The sequence below is a fragment of the Schistocerca gregaria genome, chromosome 7 (genome assembly GCF_023897955.1).
Source record: "Schistocerca gregaria isolate iqSchGreg1 chromosome 7, iqSchGreg1.2, whole genome shotgun sequence".
NCBI classification, from domain to species: Eukaryota; Metazoa; Arthropoda; class Insecta; order Orthoptera; family Acrididae; genus Schistocerca; species Schistocerca gregaria.
The window spans coordinates 379005673-379024848 of record NC_064926.1 but is presented as its reverse complement, the minus strand read 5'-3'; the positions used below and the strand labels follow the sequence as shown (position 1 = coordinate 379024848).

Genomic DNA, 19176 nt, shown 5'->3' with positions numbered 1-19176 from the left:
GGCCATGGCCGTCTTCATGGCAACCGCGTATCAGTAGTCAGGAGCTATTGCTGCATACTCTCTTCTTTGTCATGTTGATTCACAATTCAGCCACACGCCACGCCGCTTCTGCACAACACATGCAATTTCATTACACAACACAGATGGAGGACGTGCTGAGTAACATTCGACAAGTTACACACACAGTTGCGTTAGCTCCGTTAAAGTTCGGGCGTGCACCCACATAAATTCCGCTGCTTCTTCTAATATTTCGTCTGCATATCGTTCAGCCATCTCCAGAGTGAGCCGAACGACTGAGTTCCAGCACTCCCTCCGTTCCTTTAAATTCTCAGTCCGTGCCACTGCGTATGCGGCCCTAGGTTCACTGGCGCGCAGAAGAGGCGTTTTGCATCACAGTGTGGTGTACTATTAAAGTTCTGAGAGGCTTTTTTCCTAGGAGAGTCAACCGGTGTAGTGCTTCCTCCCACGTATATCCCTCGAAAACACCATGGAGCTAAAATTAGAGAGCTTTGATGTCTCACGGAGGCTTACTGATAATCGCTCCTTCTGCGAACCATTCGCGACAGAAACAGGAAAGGAGAGAAGTGACTGTGGTACACAATCTACCCTCCGCCACACCCCGCAGGTTTCTTGCGGAGCAGGCCTGTGGATGTGGATTGAGAAGTCTCATAAGCAGGGCAGGGCTACCAACCGTGGTCAACTGGGTGGAGTTCTCAGGCGCCGAAGGCCACTGGCTGCGTCTCGGTGACAACCTGGGTGTAGCTTTCTGTTTGCTGCGTAAACGCTGGAATACCAGCGTCGGGCGGCGCCTGCGTTGCGGAAGCAGTGCAGCTCTGACCTGGAAAGGTAGGAGACGGAACGGGCAGGTGTCGCGGAAGCGGCGGCGGCGGCCTACAATCCGACGACGTCTCCGCCTCCGATCAGCCGACTTCTCTCGCCTCCCGCAGGGCTCAGCCTCAGCCTCAGCACCTGCTACTTAGCCGCGCTGTGCCGAGCGTTAGGCTAATGTCTTCCTCGCTCGGGCCACGTTTCTGAAGGTGAAACTCGCCAAACGTGGTTTCTTATACGGTCGGTACCCTCTCGGAGACGAGTCTGTACATCACAGGAAGTGCTCGTGAATGGGATTTGCGACCGCAGTGCTCTCTATCAGCAGTTGTCGGCTATATCTGGCGCTCAAACCAAAACGATTTATTTACAAAAATGGGCGCCCGTGAAGTAGCTACGACATCTCTGTTAGCGATCATCGAAGATAAATGGAGAAAATCGCGAAGAATATTCTGGACTCGTCGATAGGACAGCGAATTGTTGGTGGAGGATAGCTGCACATGTTGCTTTTAACATTATACAAACACTGCTCCTCTTTCACTGGGTCTATTAGAGCGCACATTTGCTCCATTGTCCATATGCTAGCCGTGTTTTTCTGTCTGTAGTATACACTGTACTGAACTGCGAAGGAATCGACCAGTGACGTCGACGGAAGGTGCATGTTCCCTGGGACGGTCAGAAAATGGAAAACACTCACTCCTGAACGGACAGCCCTTTTAATATACACACTACATCAGATATTCCATAATACACTTCTATGAAATTAAAGCGTCCAAATATTTTTACGTCAGTATCCACATCTACATCAGTACTTCGCAGGTCATCTAACGGTGTGTGGCGGAGGGTATTTTGGTACCAGTAACTGGTCCCCCGTTCCCTGTTCAACATGCGAATGACGCATAGGAAGAATGATTATCATTAATAACCTATATAAGCTCTAATTTCTTGAATTTTCTCATAGACATTTTATGTAGTGTGTGTGAAAGGAATTAATATGTTGTTCGATTCTCTTTGGAAAGCTATTCAAAAATTGGCCGCAATGGCGCCTTGTAAACCACTTTTTAGGTAACGTAAATTTGAGTGAAAAATATTTACTGTTAACATGGCGCCTGCCTACAGCCAAATAGATTCTGTCCACCACACTACAGTTGACTGAAGTTTCTTCAGTTAATTCCTTTTATCTTACGAAGCCCGAAAGACATTAACCACTTAACCTGGCATTTGATTATACCAAAGTGTACCAAAAGCCACGCACCTCTGATAAATTTTGAATGTGCCGGTGTCTTGAAACGGCATGCTTTTATATCAAGCAAGTTATAATACGGAAAAGTACCAAATACGAAAGCCTTTATCCAGCTATATGCTGTTTCTCGTCATTTTATTAAAACTAATCGTATCGAAAACGAAGCTTTTCCGAGAGATTATCAGTGCCACTGCTTTGAAACTGTATATATTTAAAGCGCGTTAGTTACAATATAAAAATCGCCAAATACGGTCTTTACTGTAACCAAACTAATCCCGCATAATTTGGTTAAGTTCTGCTTGTGACGTAGAAGGCGACTTTGTATCTCTTTGGGCACGTTCCTCTCCACGAAGCGGAAGTCTGACGCGACTGATCCAGCCTTTCGCGCTTGGGCCTGCTCTGCGACGTGAAATCCCACTTTTGTGACGTCGTCCAGCTCCACCACCACCACAACGTTCGCTTTCACATCTCATTTGAGGACGGCTTACGGATATTCGCTGGAAAGAAGATGAGGTTTCAACCGTCCTTCTACACGAAGCCGTCATTATAGTTTGGCATTTGTTTTGGTCGTCAACTCTAAGGTTGATTTGATGCCGTTCTCCAATCGTGTCTTTCCCCAGATTTGTTCCTCATATCAGCATAACTTCTGTGTCCTACATTATCAACAATTTGCCCTAAGTACTCATGTATAGGCCTCTCCTGCGAGTGTTCCCTTTCTGTTCCCTCAACTACAACTTTCCCGAATTGACTCAAGCCGTAGTTAAGTGCCCAGCCACACTTTCTCTTCGATTCTGTATGTCCTTCGTTATACAGGGTGAAAAGTATTTAAACCGACAAACTCTGGGAGTTTGTAGGGAACATAAAAACAAATATTTTTCCCTAATGTCATTTTTTCCTATGATGATTATTTAAACCGGTGGAGGCTGTATTATGCTCGTCTATTGTTAGACGCCGTATTACGCTCTTCAGTTGTTAGAGAGCGTATTACGCTCTTCAGTTGTAAGCAACTGCTGCCCACCAGTGTAGTAGTGCATTGTCTCTGTTTACTAATGGAGCGATACACCTGGAGTGAGTACACTGATATGGTTGGTGCGTACTACGTAGCGCACCACAACGGACGTGCTACACGGTGGGTTTATCAACAACAATATCCCAATCGCCGTATCCCGCATCATACGACCTTTGCTGCTGTGTACCAACATCTACGTGGGACCAGGTCATTTAGCAGATTACATGAACAGGGACGCCGTCGCACGGTAAGAACGTTGCAATTTGACGAAGCTGTCTTGCAGCATGTGGAGCGGGATCATTCAATCAGCACTCGTGCAATTGCACGTAACATGGGGACGAATGTAAGAACAGTCCTTCGAGAGCAGTTGTTACGTCCATTTCACTTACAGCGTGTCCACAACCTGGAACCGGTTGAATATCCACCCAGAGCACAGTTGTCGCAGTGGTACCTGGAACAGGATGAAATAGATCCTACATTTCCATCCTCTGTGCTGTTTACCGATGAAGTAACGTTCGGGCTTGATGCAGTCTTCAACATGCACAATTCGCAAGTTTGGAGTGAGGATAACCCACATGCCACAGTTATTAGCGCTCTTCAAGTACGGGTCTTCGTTAATGTGTGGGTCGGTGTTGTTGAGGACTGTTTAATTGGGCCGTATCTGCTACCTAGGCCATTAAATGGCAGACACTATTACAATTTTCTCGCCAGAGCATTGCCAGAATTGTTGGAAGACGTTCCGCTCCCTACAAGACAATTCATGTGGTTCCAACATGACGGGGGTACCGACATATTTCAGTCGTCTGTGCGTAGATTCCTGGACCGACGGTTCCCAGAAATGTGGATTGGCAGAGATGGTCCTGTACCATAGCCTGCTCGATCCCCAGATGTGTCCCCTCTGACATTTTTGTATGGGGAGAGATGCGCAACCTTCTTTACGCAACCCCTGTTGCGTCAGAAGAAGATCTGGCTGCCCAGATAGTAGCAGCAGCAGGAACAATTCAGGATACTTCTGGGATTTTTGCCCATGACTGACAGAACATGATCCGACGGTGTAGCCTTTGTTTACGTGTCAAAAAATGGTTCAAACGGCTCTGAGCACCATGGGACTCAACTGCTGTGGTCATCAGTCCCCTAGAACTTAGAACTACTTAAACCTAACTAACCTAAGGACATCACACACATTCATGCCCGAGGCAGGATTCGAACCTGCGACCGTAGCAGTCGCACGGTTCCGGACTGCTCGCCTAGAACCGCGGGACTACCGCGGCCGGCTACGTGTCAATGGAGGCATTTTTGAAAATCTTCTGCAATTGGAATTGGGTTGTGTTAATGTGATGTCTCTTGGTCATAAAATAAAAAAAGGGAGAAGTGTTTGTTGGTTTAATTGATTTGCCGCCAGAGAAATCTTCTTCTACCGGTTTAAATACTCCTCATCGGAAAAAAATGACAGTAAGGAAAAATATTTGTTTTGATGTCCCCTACAACCTCCCAGAGATTGTCGGTTTAAATACTTTTCACCCTGTATATTATTCTCTTTTTGTCTGTTGTAACCCAACGTGCTGTACAGAGTGTCGACGTGTTGTCTCGGTCTGTTCGATCACCAGAACTGTCTCCAATCGAACACGCATAGGACATCATCGGACGACAACTCCATCGTTATCCACAACCAGTGTTAATCGTCCCTATATTGACTGACCAAGTGCAGAAGGCTCGGAAGTCCATCCCACAAACTGACAGCCTGCTCCTGCACAACACAATGCATGTAGGCCTACATTTACTTGCTTGCATTCAACATTTTTAAAGCTATACCGGTTGCCAATGTACCCGCATTTCACATTTGCAGTGGGTTATGGCGCGCTTACCGCTGATCTTGCAATGTTCATCACTTAAATATGTCACCTAGACAAATGTATTCCCGAAGTTTCATTACTCTACATTAATTATGTTTTTACGTAGCGATTTTTTTCCTTGAGTGTAGTTGTGCGTTAATGGTGATGCAAAGCAGCCGGCGTTTAGGCACCTCGTCGATAGGATGGATGAACGTACAGAAAGAGCAGCACAATGACGCTATGCTCAGGAGTTCTCGCAATGACGGCGCAGTACTGCAGCTTTTCTCTCTCATTATCAGAAAGTGCTGTCTACACTGCAGTGTATCACTGTTCACAACTAACACTGCCGAAAAAACTAATCTAAGACGGAGCCAAGCAGTACTAAACACAACCTTACGGTGGAAGAGTAAAGTGGACCATATCTCTTGTCAACAGCAAATACCGTGAGTGACTGAAACAAGTTTGTTTCCAAGCAAGGCACACAGTACATGAAGTTGACTTTTCCCCTGGTTACCCTGTATGTTTGTGTTAAATATTAATTCGTCTCCGTAATCAAATAAATGCAGTCTCTGTTAAACCAGCTACAGTGGATTTAAAATTTCGTTGCTGGAAAAACTGTCACCATTAATATTTGTCGGATAAGTGGGTGACGCCTCTTGTTGAGTTCCTAATCATCAGTCTGCGCTCGAATAGACTTCCTACTGTCGGATGGAGGGATTAACCTCGCGAGCGGTTTGACGCTATTCGAGGCAGATAGGCTATGTGCTGGTACCGTTACTCACCATCTCCCTTCCTTACATTTCATATTCCGTTATAATAACCCAACAGTTACTTCACAAACACTCATTGCTGTCATCCCTAAGAAACAGATACAGAGCTAACATCTCATATCCGATCGGAGCAAGTCAACGACAAATTACTTTTACCAAATTCTGCACAGTACAGCAGTACAAGTGTCTCTCTGTGTTCTCAACAGTTCTGTATCATCAAACACTTTTATTTGTTCATAAAGCAAGAACACAATGTGTAATTTTCACGGCAGGTGTTCTCTGACGACTCAGTATTACTTGGAGCAATGAAACCATTAAAATATGCGACTACATAAATACACAGTTGCGGCCATGTGGAAGAAGTGTATTGTCGTTTTCCTGCAGCAGTTATGAGAAAGGAAGCTCACATCCGGCTGGACAAGCAGCGATTACTAGGGTGCTGTTTATTGCCGTTACCACCGCCACGATCAGGTGAGTTCTGTCTCTCTTACACTGTGAGATGTACCTGGTGCTTACTAAGGCACGCGTCGGAAAACGGGAAAATATATATGTGTGTGTGTGTGTGTGTGTGTTTCCATTAGAGAAGGTGCTCTGGCCATGGTTCAAATGAACATTCACCTCAGGTGACCGAAGAGACTAGCTAAAATCATTTTGAATATTGCTGCTTTGTTATTAGAGTCTAACGCCTTCAAGTATTGCGCCATCTTGCTCTTTGAATGTATTGTTGAAGATGAAGGAATAGTTTCGAACCTATTGACCTACCATTTGGCTAATAACGTGCGATTAAGTTCATGTTTAATTAGGGTTGTCAGTTCGCGAACGAATCTCATTTGTGTATTTAATGGCTGACTTAGATTAACGTACATTAGTTAATCTACAGTTTTTGAGATCAGCTTACGTCCACATTCAAAAAATTTATACGGATTTTATCAAATTGAGAACTGTGAGAGCCCCCTAGACGTCCTGTGACCGTACTGCTTCTGCTTGGAGAGCGAATCTTGTAATGAACGTATGCAACGAACGTGACGGAGACTTAGCGAGTATAGACGTGTATATTGATTAGCAGCAATTTCTACTATTGTTGGCGCCATTACGGTCTGTATTAATTCAAAGTCAGTTTTTCGACACAAATAGTGTCCGATCGATTTGATCTCCATTTAAAGACGTGTAATATTCTCAAGGAAATAGAACATAAAAAGTTTAAGGTAAACAGCCTTTGTTTTTTATCCGAAAGGGCTTACCTGAGTCGTGAACAGTGAATATTTCCATAGGATTTTCGGACAAGATTTCTGGATGTTTCTCGGAGAATCTGCATGCATGGTCACTGTATCCGGGGAATTTATAACCCGTTTCTATTATGTGGAAATTTGCGTGTCCGGTTAGGATATCCATGTGTCAGCTGAATTCTGTAATTCCACTAGTATGGGTTCCGAAGATGTTTGAAGATAAATACAATGTATAGTTTCGGGCGATCGTATACTACGTAGCGGAGTTGCAGCTAACAGGCGAGATCTTAGACTAGTGCAGCGGCTTTCGGAAATTTTCGGAAATTTTGTTAGCAGTTCAGAATCCATTGACCTCAGATCATTACCGATCTGGAAGAACGACAGCTGAATAACAGAAGAACTAAATAAACTACTATCTGAACAACTAACTAAAAAAAAAAATTAATAATAACCTTAAAATCAAAGTTTTATATGATATGTGTGGAAAGGCTACTTACGTATCACCAAGAAGTGACTGACTATCCTAGCTGTCTAGGTCTCCCACACCAGCCATAGTGAACGAGCGGTTCTAGGCGCTTCAATCTGGAACGGCGCTGCTGCTACAGTCGCAGGTTCGAATCCTCGCAGGTTCGAATCCTGCCTCGGGCATGGATGTGTGTGATGTCCTTGGCTTAATTAGGTTTAAGTAGTTCTAAGTTTAGGAGACTGATACCTCAGATGTTAAGTCCCATGGTGCTTAGAGCCATTTGAACCATTTAGGTCTCCGACGAAATATGTAGAAATATGTAGAAATTTTAGGTCGGACGAAGCCATAGTTACGAGCTTTAATGGCTCTTTAAATAAATGCGTTTCTAAGGGAAGTTAGTGCTGGCGAAAAAATTTTGTCAAGGATCCGAACTTTGGAAAAATACTTGGCTCGTTATCCAAAGGCAGTCTTGTTCGGGTGCTAAGGAGCGTGGGTTGAGAACGGTGCCTCGCCTGTCGGACTGTGGCGAGCTCAACAACAGCCGTGAAGTTGAGTAGGTCATGCGGGAAATACAGTCAAGCAAGGTGTAAACGATAGAACAAATATACGAAGCAGCCCTTCCTATCAACTGAAATACACAAATAACTGTAACGAGTAGCTTTGACTGGTCTTTCTAGCACACATTTTGATGGGTTATACCTTCATCATCATGTTGAGTGAAATTAATTTACATTTGTATTAGCACCCACGTAACTCTTGAAGCATACATTACACGGATTTCTGTCCTCTTCTGCCAGACAGTGTCACAGGGCCGGCTGGGGTGGCTGGGCGGTTCTAGGCGCTACAGTCTGGAACCGCACGACTGCTACGGTCGCAGGTTCGAATCCTACCTCGGGCATGGATGTGTGTGATGTCCTTAGGTTAGTTAGGTTTAAGTTGTTCTAAGTTCTAGGGGACTGATGACCTCAGAAATTAAGTCCCATAGTGCTCAGAGCCATTTGAACCATTTGAAGTGTCACAGGTTTTTCGTAAAAGTAGTTTTACTAATCTTCTATGTCTTATTTATTGAGATAAGTCTGCTTGATGATAGAGGTATAATCCTCCGAAAGTGGTAGTAGGAAGATTAATGAAGTTGACTGTTTACAGCAACCTGTGTTCACAATTAAAGCAATCTCTTATTGTTTTAGCTTAAGTTGTGGTTTTAGTAAGTGTTTAGGCATTTTTAAATCTCACACCCCTTCAAATTAGGAATCGTCTGAGCTAGTAACTTACAGATGGTCTGCAGTTAAATGCTTCATGTATCAAGTTGTCATTGTTTACAATTTAGGAACACAAAGCATAGTCGTAGGAGAACGTGCACTGTAAGCACCAACAAAATCCAAAAAGTTATTGGCTATTGGATACTGTATCTTTGGGGAATTGGTGTGATCTTTTCCCCACGCTGTACAAGAAACCAGAGTATGAAGATTGTTTCGCTCCAGTTGCTCATGAAGTTCCACTTTTATCAAAATAGAAAAGCATAATCTGCGTTAGGTATATGATCTCCAGTTTAGAACACGGAGGTGGGAATTGCATATAGCGGCCAGCATGCCATAATAGGAGAGGGTACCTAATGAAAATTAACAGTTAATACTCTCTCACGAATAACAGTGAAGCTGACAAACACACTCCTCTATTAAAAGTGACAGCAGGATTCGGGCATGCTGCTGTATTTCCGGAGAGGCATGTCACCGCGCCTTAGTGGATGTGGCGTGTGGAACATATGACGCGTCGCTGGCTGCGTGGAGGCGGCAGCTGGGAGATAAGTTTATATTGCTAATGCTGCTTGAGCTGATTAAGGTGTCTATCGCAGTTTCCTAAGTTAGTCGTACCACAACTTATACCAGGCGCGTAACATGAAAGACAGCATTGTCGAGAGTAGCAGTAGCACTGACAGTAGTGTCTAGGAGTTAGTTTAAACTTCTCTGTGGGGAGTTCCTGTTTTGAGGTAATTGGAATCCGCCTTAGATGACTGTTAACTTAGGGGGAGAGGTGATCTACTGGATCCGTATCATGATTGTTTTTACGAAGGAATTTGGCGGGAAAAACAAACATGAGTAAACCGCCTCCTAGAAAAAGTGCGCTAGTGACCGCACAAGTCCTGCGACGGCGGCAAAGGGATTAGGTAATACATTGGGGGGGAAAAAAAACAGTTATCAATAGGAGACTATGTAGTTCTAAGTGTGCTAGACGTTTCTGGAACTTGTTCTTATCATCAATGCCAAGTAGATAGAGTTGTACTCGTAAGAACGTCCGCTCCCGATAGCTGAGTGGTCAGCGCGACAGAATGTCAATCCAAAGGGCCCGGGTTCGATTCCCGGCTGGGTCGGAGATTTTCTCCGCTCAGGGACTGGGTGTTGTGTTGTCCTAATAATCATCATTTCATCACCATTGACGCGCAAATCGCCGAAGTGGCGTCAAATCGAAAGACTTACACCAGGCGAAAGGTCTACCCGACGGGATGCCCTAATCACACGACATTTACATTTTTACTCGTAAGAACGCAAGCGGTGGTTCCTCCATGGCTTAGAAATTCTTTCAAGCGTGCATCAGAGCATCTAAACTACATTTCTGTCGTATAATGTAATGTAAGCTGCAATGAATGAGTTGTTTCAGGTACACGTTTTGTTAATGAAAGTCTGGCAGCTCTCCTGCGAGCTTCTGTAAAGTTTGGAAGGTAGGAGACTAGATACTGGCAGAAGTAAAGCTGTGGGGACGGGGAGTGAGTCGTGCTTGGGTAGCTCAGTTGGTAGAGCACTTGCCGGCGAAAGGCAAATGTCTCGAGTTCGAGTCTCTGTCCGGCACACAGTTTTAATCTGCCAGGAAGTTTCATATCAGCGCACACTCCGCTGTAGAGTGAAAATTTCATTCTAGAAACATCCCCCAGGCTGTGGCTAAGCTATGTTTCCGCAATATCCTTTCTTTCAGGAGTGCTAGTTCTGCAGGTTCGCAGGAAAGCTTCTGTAAAGTTTGGAAGGTAGGAGACGAGGTACTGGCAGAAGTAAAGCTGTGAGGACGGGGCATGATTCGTGCTTGGGCAGCTCAGTTGGTAGAGCACTTGCCCGCGAAAGGCAAAGGTTCCGAGTTCGAGTCTCGGTCCGGCACACAGTTTTAATCTTCCAGGAAGTCTTAACATATATTTAATTTAATATTAATTTAAGTACACGATGCAGTAAGGTAGACCTGTCAAAGTCTGCAGATCAATAGTACTGATTCGTATCACATTTTCGTTGTGTTTTAAAATAAAAATAATTAATTTATTAGTAGTATAATATATAGAACTAAGAATTCCCTATCATTAATAAATCTCAGTATGTTTGGAGCGTCGCTCCAAAGTGCCCAGAATCTTTGTAACAGCTAACATCTTTACATTATAAAACTTGCAGAATCTTGTGATTTTGAAATGTTTAGTGACAACCACTTGCAGTGCGATATAATAACCTGCACAAAATGTAAAAAAAAAAAGGTGAAGTGGCCATAAATCATAATGACGAGGAGAACACAGCAAGAGCCATAACCTGAGTTCCCAGAAACTTCGCCCAATGGAAGAGGGGTCAGAATAAACGGACACGTGTCTTGGCTTATCAGTAAATATTCGACAGTTTCTGAGAAAACGACATTCAAAGTTTTTGAGGACTGTATATGTCGTTCAGCACGTAATCACCTAAGTCGAAGCGTTGGCACAGTGGCTAACATCGAGGTTTCAAATTTTTGCGCCCTGCGTTTGAAACCTGATTATTGCTTTCATTTTATTTTTTTCGTCTACCAACCCGTGTTACTACACAAATGTGTAAAACAATAATTAATTATTTTAAACTGGTTTTAGTCAAATTCTTGTTGTGCATCTTGTCAGTAATATTGGTGGTGTTGCGTACCTGTTCCCGAGAAATGGATATCGGTCGGCTAGCAGGTATATCCACTTATTCCTGCAGCCTGTAAGGAGGGTTTTGCATTCAATCTATTCTAATCTACCCAGCTGGTTTTGTCGTTCCCGAATTAGTTGTCAAAGCGAACAGACAGTAGTGGACCACTCACACACACAGTATACAATAAATGTATGACAGTTATTGTGAAACCAGTTGTAATCTTGCAGTTAATATAACGCCTTTGTATCTCTTGATTGGAAAAATTCGTACAGTAAGTTTCTACGGAAATGGGTAGATAAAAAACAAAGAGAAAAATAAAATGAAAACAATAATCGGGTTTCGAATACGGGGCACAAAGTGCTAAGCCACGACATCAGCAACTGTGCGAGCGCTTCCACTGAGGTAGTTACGTGCTCAACGGGATATGAAGCACCTCAGAAACTTTGTCGTTTTCTCAGAAACGGTCGAGTATTTATGGATAAACCGAGACACTTCTGCGCTTACTTTGAGCCCTCTTCCACTGAGTGAAGTTTCTGGGTAATCGGGTTGTGGCACTTGCCATGTTTTCTTTGTCAGCATCGGGGTGGTATGACGTTGCGTACCTCCGATCTGCAATTGACTTATCCACCTACGATCCAGTCACTGGGGGGGGGGCTAAAGTTTAACGTGGCTGCCGAACCACGGTGGAAATCGGAATCCTTCACATTAACTGACTTGGTCAGATGTGACAGAAGTAATAAATGACAGACGAAAACCGTAGGACTGGACCGGGGACTGAACGAGAGACCTTGGATCCATAGCTTTAGTATTGATGCAGCAATTTATGAAACACCTTTCAGTCTGTAAATCGTTTCTTCAGAAGAGCAAGACGACACATTAGCTCGTTGTCACATAGCTATCTCTCAAGTGGACGACGCATGAGCATGTCACTAGCATAGTACGTGGGCTAATAACATCAAAATCCACCTTATGGTGACTATGATGACGCAGACATGTCAGGTAGTACGATTTGTCCGTAATATTCACGATGTTTAGGCTAAAATTACGGTCGTACGGGAGATGCTGCTAAAATTACGAAATTCATTACTTGATTTATTTTAGTAGTGTGACAAGAAAATCTTTTTTTCTAAAGCACTATATTTCTGAAGTAAAGCAATACCTTTTCATCATCTGTTTAGCACATCATCTGTATAACATACACAGGCACTTCTCCAATACAGTGGTGCCCCGCTAACTTCACTACTGTGGGTGCGTAAGCTTGCAGTTATATTGCGATTTGGCGTACTGATGTTCACGCTGTGACGTCACAGTAGAGTGTAAACCAACGGAGTAGCATTTAAATTAACTCTCCCACTCTTTCGGGCCTAAATATTTACTTTTCAAGCATTACAATTATAATTTTGTTGTCAATTTAAAAAAAAAGTGAGTTGGAGGGCTCCCGGACTCAGCTCCCCATTCATTGTCCCGGTTACTTTTATTTATTTATCTACACGTCAAGTTCCGTAGGACCAAATTGAGGAGCAAATCTGCAAGGTCATGGAGCGTGTTAGAACATGAGATAACAACATAAAAGTAATAACAGGTAAAACTAAAATGTTTATGAACCCGAGAAAAGTCAAGCCATTAGTTTAAGTAAACACAATCAACAATACAACAAGAATCAGCTTAATTTTTCAAGGAACTCCTCGACAGAATAGAAGGAATGACGCACGAGGAAACTCTTCAGTCACGATTTGAAAGCGAGTGGACTACTGCTAAGATTTTTGGATTCTAGTGGTAGCTTATTGAAAATGGATGCAGTAGTGTATTGCATACCTTTCTGCACAAGAGTTAGGGAAGTGCGATCCAAATGCAGATTTGATTTCTGCCGAGTATTAACTGAGTGAAAGCTGCTTATTCTCGGGAATAAGCTAATATTGTTAACAAGAAATGACAGTTAGGAATATACATATTGAGAGGCCAATGTCAAAATACCCAGACTCGTGAACAGGAGTCGACAAGAGGTTGGCGAACTTATCTCACTTATTGCACGAACCGCCCGTTTCTGAGTCAAAAATATCCTTTCAGAGTGGGAAGAGTTACCCCAAAATATACCATACGATATAAGCGAATGAAAGTAAGCAAAGTAGACTCATTTTCGTGATGAATGACCACTCACTTCAGATACCATTCGAATTGTAAAAATGGCAGCATTAAGTCTTTGAACAAGATCCTGATTGTGAGCTTTCCACGACAGTTTACTATCTATCTGAACCTAGAAATTTGAACTGTTCAGTTTCATATGCCCATTATGTGAAATTAAAACGTCGGGTTTGTTGAACTGTGTGTTAGAAACTGTAAAAACTGAGTTTTACTGTGATTTAGCGTTAGTTTCTTTTCTACAAACCATGAACTTCTGTCATGAACTGCATTACCGAGCCAATGTTGCACACAACATACTTCACTACCAAGATAGTGTCAGCAGCAAACAGAAATATTTTAGAGCTACCCGTGACACTAGAGGACATGTCATTTATATACATAAGAAACAGAAGTGGCCTCAACACTGATCCCTGGGGCACCCGCCATTTTACCATACCCAACTCAAACCCCACATCACAGCTATTCTCAACATTGTGAATAATGATCTTTTGTTGTCTCTTGGTAAAGTAAGAAGTGAACCAGTTGTGTGCTGCTCCACGTATTCCGAAATGGTCCAACTTCTGGAGGAATATTTTGTGATCAAAACAATCAAACGCTTTAGTAAAATCAAAAAAATATCCCTATCGCTCGAAACCTTTTGTTTAACCTATCCAATACCTCACAGGGAAAAGAGAATATAGCATTTTCAGTTGTTAAGTTGGTATCTTCATTCCAAACTTGTCAGCTCTGATGTTGAAACGAGCTTCGGAACACGCACTGGAGTAAAAATAATGTAAAAGATTTATTTGGTGTATTACCTAATCTGTCTCAGTCCTTGAGACACTGTCCGTCATTTGTAATACTTTGCTGGTGGCTACGTTGACTACGCACAGTTGCTGGCCGACGAGTTGCCTTTATTTTGAAATCCGGCGCTTACCTGGGCGGTGGAGTTGGCTCTGGCGGCCAGCGCGCCGCAGAGGTCGGCGAGTGCCAGCAGGAGCGACAGAAGCAGCGGCAGAGGCCGGGGGCAGCGGCAGCGGCAGCGGCCAGAGCTGCCGGTCGTGGCCATGTCCTCGCGCAGACTACGGCCTCCGCGCCGGCCGCCGCTCCTCCCCCACCAGGGGCTGCCTCCGCCGCCGCTGCCGCCGCCGCCGCCGCTGAGCCTCACAAAATACACGCGGCACGCCTTTCTAGGCCGCCGCCGCCGCCCAGTGTCTTATGGATGTCGTCGCTGAATTACAAACTGCTAGTCGTGATACAGCTGTCCGTGTAAACTCCTTCCACTCTACCACTTACGAGAAGAAAACGGCAAGTGCCGTGACTTGATTTCCCAGAAACTTCGCTCACTGGAAGAGGAGTCAAAATAAGCGAACACATGTGTCAGCTTACTGGTATATACTCGACAGTTTCTGTGAAAACATATTCAAAGTTTTCGAGGTACTTTATGTGCTTTGGGCGAGTTAATGGTTCAACAGAAGCGTTGACACAGTGGATGGCGTCGCGGCCTCACACTTTTGCACCCCCACTCGGAATCAATTATTATTTTTATTGGAGAGACAGAAGAATTACAGACATTGGCCTGCGAGTAGGCATTGATTTAAATCAGGGGTCTCCAAACGTTTTAGTCCGCGGGCCACATTGCCTCCTCCACGAAGTCATAAGGGCCAAGATCTACCTAGTGGGAGTAAAGCACCCTAGCACTCCATGATCACCGTAATATAAGGCGAAAGGAAAGATGAAATCGCAAGGTTGTGGGAATAACTAGCACTGAAACGAACTACGATTTTTATTTAATTACATAATTTTGATTGGTGGACCGTATGTATTTTACAAAGTAATCTAAAGAAAGTGAAACCTCGCTTAAGAAGCATCTTCCATAATGATTGATTACTTAGGCTAGTCGCCGAACTGGCGTCTATTTGAAAGACTTGCACCAGACTCGTCAGTAGAATAAAATGCAAGGAAGTTTTTACTTAAAATGTTTTCGCCAAACTAGTCTGTTAACTTCTTTTTTCCACTATCACACGGTGAATGGTCTGTTTATTGTGGATAGCCACAAGTTTAACCATGACCTCCCGCTTTGTAAAGATAGAGCTCCGACAATGTCGCGGGGTATTGGTCGCGATAGGCCTCGATACACAATTGTTGGCAGTATAGGTACCACCTCAAATATTTGGCGGTCCGGACACCGGGGATGTACGGCCAGCTAACGCGCGCCGGTTTTCCGAAACCGGCCCGCGGGCCGTAGTTTGTAGAGCCCTGATTTAAATCAACGCTAAAAGTTGAATATTTGTGCCGGACTGGAAGTCGGACTCGCGTCTCCTGCTTACCAGGCACGTGCTCGGACCACTAAGCTATGCAGACACAGTGGTCGTCGCGACTGCACGTACTACCCCAGGTCGCCTCCCGTCAGACCCAAATTCTCAACTTACCCACGCACTACTAGCGTAGTGCCCCTTCCACGTTATCCTCATTACTAGCGGCATTTCGCTGATTCCCGTAAGAGTTCGAGCGTGGTGTGCATCCGCACAGAAGAGATAATTCTCCGTCCTCGCCTCGTGTGTGTTCTTTCGGACATGTTCGAAAGAACAGACGCCATTTGATTTAAATAAGTGCCCACTCGCAACCATTGTCTGTAATTCCTTTGCGTCTTAATTCGTAGTGGCTGCTGGATAAAAGTTTTGGCTGTTCTTTCGGGAATGTCCGAAGAACAGATACCACTTACAAATATTAATGTTTTCCAATGTGTATTAAAATAACGTTGTCCTTATTCGAAAACTAATTCCATGGTGAATGAATTTAAAGTAAATGATTGGAAAAATTATTTGAAATTGTTTTCGGTGAAATTCCTATGGTGTATTTAGATTCATAATCAATTACAACCGCCACTTTTTGGTGAAGTGGTCCGTTATGTATTGTTTACTGAGAAATTATTGCCAGCGCGTGTAGTCTTCAGCAGTGTTAACGATGTTTCTTTGCCGAGTCATATTCTTACGAAGAAATGTCGCTATGGCAAACCTGCCTTTGCACCATGCTCACATTGTTTGGAATTCAAGTTTGGAAACAGACGGTAGGCCGAAGGACTCACGTTAGGCGAACATGGGGGATAGTCGAGCAACTGAAAATATAGGTTCTTCAGTTTGGCAGCCACTACTTGCGTCGTACGGGAAGATGCCTTGTCCTGCAGCAAAGGGATCCGTTTCATCAGCTTCCTACTGCAGCATTCAGATAATCGAGTAGCCTCCGGTTACGCTAGAGCCCTTACCAATAAGACATCGTCTTTGTACCAGAAAACTGACGCCATGTGGCTTTTTTTTATTATTTTAGGGTGCTTAATTTCTTCGATCGCGTGGTTCGTACTGAGGCGCTATTCCTTCGGATATATCCCTCGCTTTCGCGACAATAACTTGGAGTTATGCTTCATTCTGAGTCGCTAATCTAGTCATAAAGTCCCTTCCATCATCAAAATGGACCAAAAGCACTCTGGATGTCTCAATTCGTGCCTTCTTGTGGCCTCTGTTGAGAGATTCCCGCAGCAATTTCGATGAAAGCTTCCTCATGTCTAGGTAATTCTTAAAAAATACATCAATACGCGCCCAGGAATTGGTGAGTACCTCGGCTATCCTTTTGGTGAATATTCGCTGGTCCTCAATAAAAATAATGGAATAAGCACTCTAGGCCAACAAGTTAAGGAGCAAATGACTGCTGCGACTGCCGTTGTGATCACTTTGCAGTCAATTTGTGGTTGACGTCTTGAATTTAACATGCCTTTGGTTTGAGAGATCAACTCGCTATGAACAGCGAATGTATTTCCGTGTAACCCCTCAGCTTCAAGCGCACGCTTCCCCATACAAGTAGGGATTGCTGTTGTGCATTTTGAATTTAAGGGCCTCACTAAGGACTGTTTCTACACCTTCTGATTTTAGTGACCTCAGTGTCATGGACCCAGTTAGAACAAGCACGAGATGCAATTTTTGATTGATCACATATAATTTTGTGCTTGTTTCACTATTCTTATCCAGGACCAATTTGTCGAAATTACGACTATGTCACTGATGTTGCGGTAGGTACCTACCGCACACAGCTGAAACATTTTTAAAAACATGTGGGAAATACTAGAACGAAGTTGTCTTTAAGCAGTCGCTGCATCGCTTTAATATTTTTGGATATAATGACAATATAACGTAGTTTCTCCTTATCTACGCCAGGCGCAACGAAGAAGCACCCTGGCTGTTAGGCTGGTTTAACCGGGTTAGGTTGCCTCGTTATAGAGGACCAATAATTGAAAAAGGCCGGACGAGGTCTTGTCATCCGAAGTGAAGGGAAAAAGCGTTTTTTATGTATCCGTATATTTGAGTTCTTCTTTCGTTTCTGATCCACGGTAATTTTAATACATGTTTTCCAGGTTTGTGGGAACATGATATGTGATGTGTAAGACTGACTACAGAAATAGAGCGAAAAGAAACTGGTTAATTAAGGCCCGTTTTCAAAATGATAATTAGTTTTTATTTGATATATTAAGGATTTTTATTTGATATATTAAGGACGAAGTATCACGACTTTGAAAATAATTCTAGACTCAGTGCTATAATCGTCTTAATAAAATCTGCACAAAGAGAATGTGTGTATTGGATCATGATATGTACGGTTGGATGGCAGTACACAATCTTGAGCCCACTCGTACACGTTCCATTGTCCGGAGAGAGACACTGTGCTGACAGATAACAATTTTTGATGCACCGTATTTATGGGAATCGAGTTTTTCACCCATCATATTTCCGATATTTCAACGTCCAATATCCTGGCGATTTATTTTTTGTTCTGTTTTAAATTCAGTGTTTGGCCAGAATTCGCAGTGTAGAGTTTCTACTTAAATTGCGGACAGAAAAAAGATAACATAATTTTTACCATAGAACATTGTCTGGCGCCGTTGTAAAAATGACAATTTTATTTACCCACATGATGATGTAGTCACAGTTTGTTTGCCGCGAACCGATACGGATTTCGGTATCTGCAGAGACTTAGAGAGGCGGGTGAAACACGAACACTACTCTAACGGTCCGAACCGTGTTCCAATAATTCTTTAAGCAGTCTCTGAAATGCCAGCTCTTTACTTGGGCTTGCATAGATTTACAATCTCCTTCACTGTTCTAATTTAATCGACGCTAATGATCTGTGAATAGGGTCTTGCAATATTTGTGCGGATTGTGAAAATTCACCAAAAGCGCTTTTCCGTTAGAGGATGTAGGAGATTTGTGAAATTAAGTGGTATGGATGTCGATGATCTCGGGGACACACACACACACACACACACACACACACACACACACAGAGAGAGAGAGAGAGAGAGAGAGAGAGAGAGAGAGAGAGAGAGAGAGAGAGAGAGAGAGAGAGAAGGATCACAAACTCACTAAATTAGTTAGGCTCTCAAGTAGTGGAAAATACTTCACTCATTGTTCAAAGCGTTTCGACCAAAAACGTATCCGGTTTAATTTTCCAGTCGACAAACCACTGCACTGTCTTATGAAACCATCAGTTCATACAATTTGCGTGGAATGGTTTAATGAATTTGTTATCTTTCTTTTTGAGTGTCCCAAGTCATCGACATCCGAGTCATCAGAGACAGATAAGTAATTTAGACAAACATAGATGAAAGAAAAATTTGTTGACATTGTCACCCAGGAAATACGCGGTCTGTTGTAAATTTTCTGTTTGTGTTAGTGACTGAAAACCACACAGTCAAGATCACACTTGAAATATTCTTTGTTTCTATCGATTA

General features: G+C 43.4%; 2 protein-coding genes across 4 annotated transcripts in view; one reads left to right on the top strand and one right to left on the bottom strand.

Annotated features, from left to right (window-relative positions):
• Positions 1-14467, bottom strand: part of LOC126281789 (uncharacterized) — a 164862-nt gene extending 150395 nt beyond the window's left edge. The window contains exon 1 of the mRNA XM_049981002.1: positions 14335-14467. Within this exon, the coding sequence (XP_049836959.1) occupies positions 14335-14466 (132 nt within the window). The 5' untranslated portion in view covers position 14467. The remainder of the gene's footprint in view (positions 1-14334) is intronic.
• LOC126281785 (elongation factor-like GTPase 1) overlaps positions 1-19176 on the top strand; it is a 579301-nt gene that overhangs the window by 337804 nt on the left and 222321 nt on the right. The window lies entirely within an intron of this gene.